This window comes from Passer domesticus, chromosome 21 (assembly GCF_036417665.1).
Source record: "Passer domesticus isolate bPasDom1 chromosome 21, bPasDom1.hap1, whole genome shotgun sequence".
Taxonomy (NCBI): domain Eukaryota; kingdom Metazoa; phylum Chordata; class Aves; order Passeriformes; family Passeridae; genus Passer; species Passer domesticus.
In genome coordinates, this window is record NC_087494.1 from 4171065 (window position 1) to 4180443 (window position 9379).

The 9379-nt window shown below is 57.3% G+C and overlaps 1 protein-coding gene across 5 annotated transcripts; it reads left to right on the forward strand.

Moving 5' to 3' along the window:
- Nucleotides 1-4750: 4750 nt before the first annotated feature.
- Nucleotides 4751-9131, forward strand: LOC135284836 (uncharacterized). 5 transcript variants are annotated; one of them, XM_064396597.1, is made up of 7 exons: nt 4751-4828; nt 6560-6640; nt 7197-7422; nt 7563-7705; nt 8027-8134; nt 8265-8474; nt 8962-9131. In XM_064396597.1, exons 2-7 carry the CDS (start codon nt 6560-6562, stop codon nt 8968-8970), a joined length of 777 nt encoding a protein of 258 aa, XP_064252667.1. In that variant the 5' UTR covers nt 4751-4828; the 3' UTR covers nt 8971-9131. The 5 variants fall into 5 exon arrangements, with proteins under 5 accessions (XP_064252667.1, XP_064252669.1, XP_064252666.1 ...); XM_064396599.1 differs by having other exon boundaries at nt 4768-4843; XM_064396596.1 differs by lacking the exon at nt 4751-4828 and adding an exon at nt 5179-5219.
- Nucleotides 9132-9379: the final 248 nt, after the last annotated feature.

Below are 9379 nucleotides of genomic sequence, written 5' to 3' on the forward strand. Positions count from 1 at the left end.
TGGAGAGAGTCCAGAGGAAGCACCAGGATGGGCAGAGGGATGGAGCAGCTCTGCTGGGAGGAAAGGCTGGCACAGCTGGGATTGCTCACCTGGAGAAGAGAAGCTCTGGGGTGAGCTCACTGTGGCCTTCCAGGACCTGACAGGAACCTGCAAGAAAGAAGGAGAAACTATTTCCAGGGACCTTGAGGGACAGGAAAAGGGGAAATGGCTTCCCACTGACAGAGAGTAGGTTTAGATTGGATATTAGGAAAAAAATTCTTCCTTGTGAGGGTGGGCAGGCCCTGGCTTGGGGTGCCCAGAGCAGCTGTGGCTGCCCCTGGATCCCTGGCAGTGCCCAAGGCCAGGCTGGACAGGGCTGGGAGCAGCCTGGGACAGTGGGAGGTGTCCCTGCCATGGCAGGGGTGGAATGAGATTATATTAAAGTTCCTTCCAGCCCAAACCAGTCTGGGATTCTGTGAAGAGCAACAAATGCTCACGGTGAGGTTTGAAGTCACCCCAAGGAGGGAGCACAGGCAGGATTTTTCCTGCTCCAAAGAAGCCCCGTTCTTGGAGCATCTGAAGGGAAAAGCACAGAGCTGGCTGCACTCCGAGCTGGGGACAGAAGTCCTGCAGCTGAGCCAGGCTGGAAAAGTGGTTTGTGCCTGTGAGCAGGGCTGAGCAGAGAGCAGCTGCTGCCCTGAGGCTCCCAGGGCTCTGCCCAGCAGGAATGCTGAGCTTTTCCCGGAGCCACACGAGCACAGCCCGCCTGTCAGGTGTTTGCAGTAATGGGAAAAGGCAAACAAAGCCATTCAGGGAACAAATGAGGATAAATCCAGGCACTTCTACCTGCTCACAAACAGCCTGCCAGCTGAGGAGCTGAAATGCAACCCCCTGGAGAAGCTGGAGCATCCAAGCACTGCTGAAGCTGCAGTGCAGGAGGGTGCTGGAGGGCAGAGAAGGGGTGTCAGGGGGTCAGAGGGATGGAAGGACAGATAAACTGGTCCAGGGAGGTGCACATTGTGGAACCAGGTGGGAAACTGCATGCCCAGGCCCATGGGAATGAAGAACATCCTGGTGTCCTTCCCTGTGTGCTCCGGCTGGGACTCCAGCCTGCAGCAGACTGGGTCATAGCCAGAGCCTGACCTTTGCAGCCCCAATTAGCTGGGAGAGGAGCTGTGCAGCTAATGAGCCCGTGAAGGGATTTATCTCAGCCCCAGGCACCGGCACTGACTGTAAATTCCTGGCACAGGCAGCAGCTCCCTATCGATCCCAGCAAGGCTGAGTGCTCCCCAGCATAAAAATCACAGGGAAATGGGATTTCTCCATGAGATTTCTTTGCTGCTGCTTGGGTGCCTGTGAGACCTCCTTGTGCCCAGTGTGGCCAAAAGCCACCTGCAACAGGTGACATTGTTGTTGATAGTCAGAATTTGAGGTTGTTGATAGCCAGAAATTGTCACCCCTTGGAGGGGGGTGTGACCTGTGATGGCAGCAAACTGGTTGGGGGAAAAGAGAAGGAATGGATCATGAATTCCACAGGATTCAGTGGGAATTCTGGAGAACAGGGAGGAGAGAACCTGAGGGATGCACTGGAGACCCTGGGACCAAAGGGAAGAGCTGTCGATTTTTCCTGATACAGTTTGCAGGAATGAGGCACTGGGAAACACTCTGGGTATCTGCCCAGTTTAACTGGTTTTCTTGAAATAAACTGGTGCCAGAACATTGCAGAAGGGTCACAGGGAGGGAAGAGGGGTCTCAGTCTCACAGCTGGGGACAGGGTGCAGAGGATCTGGGGAGCTGCAGAGGATTTAGAGCCCAGCCCCCCAAACTCAGGAGCTGGGAATTGGTTCCTGCTCTGATTCCCCCTCCTGGCAGCCAGGCGTGGTTGGTGCTGCTCAGAGCGTGGGATGAGGAGGGATAATTAGCCCTGAGCTTTCCTCTACCTGCAGGAGGCTGGAAGGAAATTCTGAGTCAGACCAAAACAACATTTAGAAAATGTAGCAGGCCCAGGCAGGATGATCAGTGGCTGGTAATGACAATTTATCTTGTCGCATCTCGGTACCTCCTGTTGTAACGTCCTCCCTGCCTGGTTTGCAGGGAAAGGGCAGCCTGTAAATCTCAGAGGCACTGGGAGATATTGTCCTTCTCACTTCACAGGCTGGAGAGGTGCCTTGAGCTGGAACCTGGCAGACAGAGGCACAATTCCACCACAGAGCACCTTTGCTGTGCTGCAGGGAATTTGTTTCCATCCTCATTCAGCCCCAGCTCCACTCCTGCCAGGGAACAACTCCCACTGCCAGCAATTCCCACTGCAACCATTTTAAACAATCCTAGAACCCGTGATTCTCTCCAGGCTGATCATCCCCACGCTGGCACACCCAGAGGAAATTCATCTTGCACCATGGCAGGCTGCAGGAACACATAATATTTCTTCCCTTGGGAAATCCTGCAAGGGTACCAGAGAAATGGGTACTGGGAACTGGTACTGGAACTGGAACTTGAACTGGGAACTGGTACTGGAACTGGTACTGGGAGCTGGTACTGGAACTGGGAACAAGGACGAACAAAGCCCTGCAACCCACCTGGGAAGCAGAGAGGATTTCTTCCTATTTTGTAGAAAGATAAAGGGACATTTTTAAAAGTTCCTGGGAGCTCAGGAAGGTCCCCAAGAGAGGAATAAAGCCCAGGAATGGCAGCTCCCCGTGCCCAGGTTTAACTGGTAAATACAGCAGGTTCAGTCAGCTCCAGGGGAGTTGTTTCTGTGTTTTCCCCAGGAGATGCTGAGCCAGTCAGACAGAGGCACTGCTCTGCAGTAGCTTGAGCATCAAAGGAGAGAGGAGAGAGGTTTACAGGAGCGTGGCTTAATTCCCAGCCGCCTGTCAGCTCGGAGCACACACATGTTCAGCTCTCACAGCCCAAGTAACTGATAAGAGCTCGTTTATTAATCCCTGGTAACTCAATCTGCCCTCCCAGCCCCAAGTGCTGAGCAGAAACGATGCCCTCAGGAGCTGGAGATCAATTTAAATTTCCAGAGCCTCGGTCCCTGACGCACTCCATAGTGCCAGTGCTCCTCAGAATAAGCAGGGAGTGGATTTTCTGTCACATCCCTGATCCCAGCTCCCCTTCCAGCAGTGCTGGCTGCCACATCCTGCTGTGCTGGAGTCATGGACAGGAGCTGTGCACGGGGACACATCTGACCAGCTCCCACCCCTCCACCAGCACTGGGAGGGATCCTCTGGATGCTGGGATGCTGGTGCTTCCATGCAGCCCCATCCAGGGCTCTTTGTGCTCATCCCTGGTGCTCACTGCAGGAAAAGCTCCCTTGGAAGTGGCAGCTCCAAGAGTGAGCTGAGAGTCGAACCAGACTGGAGGGATGAGGAAAACAAAGTCACTGACGTGGCCCAGGTGACACAGCCACAGAGGGGTGGGAGGAAAACCGGGTTAATGACTGCCTGGTTAATGGCCCACATGCAAATCCTGATTGCTGCTCGTGCAGGGGCCTCAGAGACTCCCAGCACCCCTGGACTGGCTCCAGCCCTCCCAGTTGCACCTCTCAGGGGTCTCCTGGAGAATCAGAGCCCTGGAAGGGGAGCTGGCAACAGCCCAGCACTGCTGACACTGCTTCAGCAGCCCCCAAACACTGCTGACCATGAACTCTTTAATTCTGGCACTGCAGGTTCTGCTGCTCAATAAAAGCAAAAAAAAAAATTCCATTTATGAGGGAACAGTCAATAAAGTGAGACTTGCTTATCACAGCTGGTTAGGAGTGGTTGGAAACTGCACACTCTGGAATGGTGAGGGGTCACTGTTTCAGGACAGCTGCAGTGTCCTGGAGCTGAGGTCCCTCCTGCAGGGCTGGGACAGAGACCCTGACATGCTCAAACTCCCCAGGTTATGGCCACAAAGATGGAAAGTGGATGTAGTCACTCTTCCCTCCTGGCCTGCTGCAGCTCCCGGGGCTCAGTGTCCCCTGCTCTGCATTCCAGCAGTGTCAGCCCATCAAGAACCTGCTCTCAGGAGCTGCTGAGCCTGGGGGTACAACAGGACAGGGTGCTGGGGCCACCAAAACACCCTGGTGACAGCTGAGTGCTGGCACAAGAAAGAAAAAGGAGAGGACGACAGCTCAGATGAAACGTCTGCACTTTTATTGAGGCTCTGAACAGTCACAAACCCACAGCCCCTCTGCTCCCCAGCACTGCTGTGCCCTGTGGCAGTGTCACCTCAAGGCGGTCCCCTCGGGGAAGGTGACACCCTAATGCTCTCGGCGCTCTGAGGCATTGACAGAAGTCTCTCCCTCAGGTCTGTAGGGAACCTCAGCTCCTGGGAGCTGCTTGGCAGGATCAGTGGAGAGTGAAATGCCCGGGCTTGAGCTGCCGTAGGTGGACAAGGTGCCTCCTGAGGATCCTCTGGAACAAATTCCTCCTGGCTGTCGCCACGGGGAGCTCCAGGGAGCTGCTCCGCGGGCAGTTCGTGCCCAGGAGCCTCCTGTCCCTCCTCCCTGCCTCTCGGCTTTCCAGAGCCTCTGTTGTTCGGATGTCTCTGGCACATCTGGGCAGGGGAAGCCCTGCTGGGGTCGGGCTGCTTCCATCGTCCTTGTGACCGCTGGCACGGGGACTTGCCTGCTTGCGGTCCCCCTGGCTTCCTCCCATCCCGGAGTCTTCCTCAGCAGCAGGAATCCCGGGGTGTCTGCAGCAGGGACCCCGGGGGTGGCCTGAGCCCGAGTGAAAAAACGCCTCCTCGCTGGTGACCTGCGGGCTCCGCCCCAGGGTGACAAAGCCGTACGGGGTGGTGACCTTGGGGAGGTGCGGCAGGGACAGAGCTGCCCAAGCCGTGGGGTCTGGGTTGGAGCTGGGTGAGTTCCAAGAGGGTGAGTTAGAGCCGTGCTCGTCCCGCGCTGCTGGGTCCCAGCTGCTCCTCCAAGCCGTCCCCTTGCCTGAGCATCTCCGCTCCTTGTGGATGCCCAGGGGCGGGATAACAAACTGCGGGATGCGGTCGGGGGTCACCACATGGAAGAAGATGCCTCTGGAGCCGCTGCCCTGGAGCGCGGGGGGACAGAGGGTGGCCATGGTGGCCCCGAGAGCTGGCTGGGCAGCGCTGGCCATTTATGCTCCGCGGCCACCCCCGGCTGGTGACGCGCGGTGACGGCAGCGCCGGGTCCCCGCCAAGGTCCAGCGGCCGCCGGGGCACGGGGCAGGCGGATAGATGGATGGATGGATGGATGGATGGATGGATGGAGGGGACAGGTGAGGACACGGCGCTGCCGCTGTCACGCAGGGCCACCGGCTGTGTCACCCACGAGGCGCAGGAGCGGGATGAGTCACCAGCCGTGGGCACCAGGTGGAAGGGGCAGCCGGGAGCGGCAGACAAACACTTCAGCTCTGTCTAGCAAAGCTCCCGTCGGGAAAAAACGCTCCGGGCCACGCCATCCCCGCAGCCAGCGGCGGCTACAGCCACCGCAACTCCCTCCTCCACCCCTGGCCGGCTCCTTCCCGCAGCATCCCTGCGCTCTCATCCCGCTGGGCTGGCACCGAGGGGGTGCGGATGCCGTGGGACACAGAGAGAAAAACGGCAAGCGTTTCTCACAGCGGCTTGTGAGAACTTTCAGGGAGTTGTAAGGATGTGATAACTTGTTAGTTAAACAATCTGCTGGTGGTTTTTTCTACTTCATCTTTCTGTTCTTCTCAAGGACGGCGAGTGAGGAAGGTGTTTTGTTAACTAGCCAGTCAAATAGAATGTATCGTAGCACTCGATAAAAACCGTGTGGTTCTCTTGAATAAAGCCTTCTTTGCTCTTCCTACAATCCTGCCTCTCACCTGGTCCTGCATCATTCTTGGTGCAAGAGCGACAAGGGGGGACAGCCTCAGGCAGTGGGGAAGAGGCTCTGCGCCTCCCGCAGGAGGGAGGATGAGGAGGATGAAGCTGCTCTGTAAGCTTTGCCTTTCCCCCTGTGCAGCAGGGCTGAGAGGGGTTTCCTGGCACTCTCCCCCACAGCTGAGGAGGCTCCAGCACTCTCAGGGGGATAACCGTGGCTTTAGGGTGGCTCTTGCTGGGAAGATGATGCAGACAGGAACAGCAGCTCCATCTCTGTGCCGGCACAGAGCAGGGGGGATAAAGAGGGGCCTCCCCTCACCTGGGATCAGTTTCTCCCTCCCCTGGGGGCTCAGCAGGGCACGTTCTGGCATCTCATCACCTTCAGCTCTTTGCACCCGCACAGAGCAAGGGGAGAGATCTCAAATCAGAGCCTTGGCAAGCTCCAGGAGACCTCAAACGGAGAGAAAATGAGCCCCTAACCGAGAGCCGTTAATTATCCCAGTGCTGATAGCAGGGGAGCCCCCAGTTGAGGGCCCTGGGCTGCCCCACCAATTAGCAGAGCCAGCAGCTCATCAGGGTGACGAGGAGCAGATGGGGCAGGGCCTATAAGTGCCCTGAAGGCCACAGGGGGTTAAGCCAGGTTTGTGTCCAGTCTCGGTTCTAGGGAGCAGCCCCCAAAGCAGGTCTGGCCACTGCCTGGGGGGTGGCTTGTGCTGGGGGCACTCTCAGGGCTGGGCTGGAGGCTCTGACCTTTCTCTTTCTCCCTGTCCAGATGAGGCCCCCCACCAGCAGTGATTCCTTCTCCAGCAGGCTCCTGGGCCAGATCCTTCAGCTCAGCTTGGTCAAGTACCCGGTGAGTGGGGCTGGGGCTGGGGAGGGGGTGGCTAAAACCTCAATACTGGCAGGTTCTGGGGATTTTCTGCCAGATAATTTCTTTCATTCTTTCTGTGTTATTAGACACTGGGAAGGAATTCCTCAGGCCCTGGCTTGGGGTGCCCAGAGCAGCTGTGGCTGCCCCTGGATCCCTGGCAGTGCCCAGGTTGGATGGGGTTTGGAGCAGCCTGGGACAGTGGAAGGTGTCCCTGCCCAAGATAAGGTGTGGAATAGGTGGTCCTTAAGGCCCCTTCCAGCCCAAATAATTCCATGGTTTTTCCTCTGCCTTCCTCCCTATCTCAACTTTTTCTCCTTGACCTTGCCTTGCTCCCCTTCAGCTTTTGGTGGCTGCAGCATTCCCATTTCTCTCCCTCTCTGGGCCAGAAGAAATATGAGGGTTTTGGTAATAAAGTACAGCCCAACAGGTTCTGGCTGAAGCTGGTCCCAATTTCAGGGGAGAGCAGAGTTTAAGGTTTTCCCTGAGGGCTTTAAACACCTGGAAGTTCTCCCATGTGCTGATGGAGCTCTCTTTGCAGCTGAAGCTCCTTCAGAAAGCCTCTGGCTGGATTGGATTGGTGCTCCCTGTTGAGACCATCAGGAGCAGGCTCTGTCCCTCATCCCAGTCCTCCTCCAGGCCTGGGCTCCTGGCCAGGAAGCGCCGGGGGAAGCTCCTGCGCCTGCTGCTCTCCCTGACTCCCACCAGGGTCCAGACCTTCCTGGGCTACCTCCCAACCGACTGGGGCCACAGCAACATGTCCAAGGGTAAGAGCTGGGGCCTCCTGGAACGCCTGGAGGCTCTGCAGCTGGGAGGAGCACAGCATGGCATTCCTGCAGGGAATGCAGGAATGAAACCTGCTGCGTTTGTTCTGGTGTGTGATTGTGCCTCCTGTGAATCCCTGCAGAGATCCAGGAGGCTCCCATCAACCCAGCCAGCAAAGCCAGCAAGAGGAAGAGGGATGATGTGGCTCTGGAGCAGCAGGAGTCCTGGTTTGTGATGCTGGAGAGGGATTTGCCAGAGGATGACTCTGAAGACCCCACGTACGAGGTGAGATGTTGTGCCTGCGGAGCAATTCCAAGATGGTTTGGCCTCTGTGTGGGTTCCTGTGGAGGAGCCTGCAGAGGTTTCCTTCCCTATCCCCTCTTTGAGGGCACAGGGTGCCCAAGGAGCACTTGACCATCAGCCCAGCACTGTCTGGGAGCTGGAGGTGCCCCACTCATCCCTGAGGTTTCCCTTTGGTCAATGTCCCTGCAAGGCAGCACCCCTGTCATGCTTGGCTGTGGCTCCCAGTGCTGTTGGGAGAGGACTGGTGTGTCCTTCCCCACGCTGTCCCTTCCTCAGAGCCTCCCTTTGCCTCTTTCCCCCCAGCCCTCTGAGCTGGAGTCGGACACTGATGAGTACCAGTCCCAAAATGACACAGACCTGGAGCTGGAGGAGCAGGGTGGGGTCACTGTGCTGGAGCTCGCAGCTGTCCAGGTGAGTGTTCCTGCTCCAGTCCTGGGGACAGACAGCATCAATCCCGGGCTGCCAGGATTCCCCTCAGCCCCTGGCTGCAGGAGGAGGCAGCCTGGGCTTGCTCTGATCTCAAGTCCATTAATCCCACTAGATTTTGTGCTGCTCTGACCATGTCCCTGTGCCACACACCCCCCAGGGCTCCGTGTTGCCCCCAGAGCTGGGAGCAGAGGATCCAGCTGTGCCCAGCAGTGAGGGAGATGATCCAGATGTGACCAATGATGATGCCCAGAAGCCACAAGGGGATGAGAGCAGTGAGCAGGAGACTGACACAGCCTGTGACACCAGCTCGTCCCAGGATGGGGTAAGGACCCTTGGGACAATCCCACCCTCTGAGTGTGGTTCAGGGGAAGTCCCCAGGCTCTGAGCTTTTGTCCCAGAGCTCTGCTGCCAAGGGAAGGGGTTGGAGGGGCTCCAGTCCCTGTGCAGGGACACAGCCTGAGTCCCCAGGTGTTGGTGGGGTGGTGCTGGGTATGCCCAGTCACCAGTGTGTGACAGCAGTGCCAGATGCCAACTTCTGGCACCTCTGACCCAGGGCCACTGCCAGCAGGTTGCCACAAGCCTTTTGTGACTCCCTGCCCTGGATATTTTGCAGCAGAAAATAGGGAGAATTTGTGGGAGTTCTTCACCACAAGCAGCTTCCCCCTCACTGCTCTGGTCCCAAAGCACTGCTGGGTGCCCTCCTCATTCCCAGGGAGCTGCTGCTGCCCTGGGAAATAGAGGGTGGGGGGTTGCTTTGTCCTCAGTGTCAATGAGGGCAGGCAATGCTATGGGGAAAATCTGTTTTCCAGGAAAACTAGGAAGCCTGACTTGTGCACCTGGACCTCCTGGGGCTGCAGAGTGCCTCATTCCCTGGGACAGCTGTGTCCCTGAGGAAGATGTCCAGTTAAATGCTGTGTTCATGTTGTTTGTGTCCTTTTTCTGAAGCTTATAATAAAATTGCCCTATTTTTTCACATGAACTGGGCTCTCTTGGCTGTCAGTACCTGGAGCTGGCATTACGGGGTGTGGGGTTTTCCAGGAGGACCTTTCCCTCTGATCCCTCCTGGGAAGGGGTTCCTCAGGGTGCCTGGGAAGGGGAGTGGCTCTGGGATTGCTGGAATTTGATGGAGGGGGGAAAGAACTGAAGGCTGGACAGCCCTGGGGCTTTCCATGGGGCAGCCCCTGAGCTTGGACCCCCAGTCTGCTCCTGGGCTGGCTGGTGCCTCCA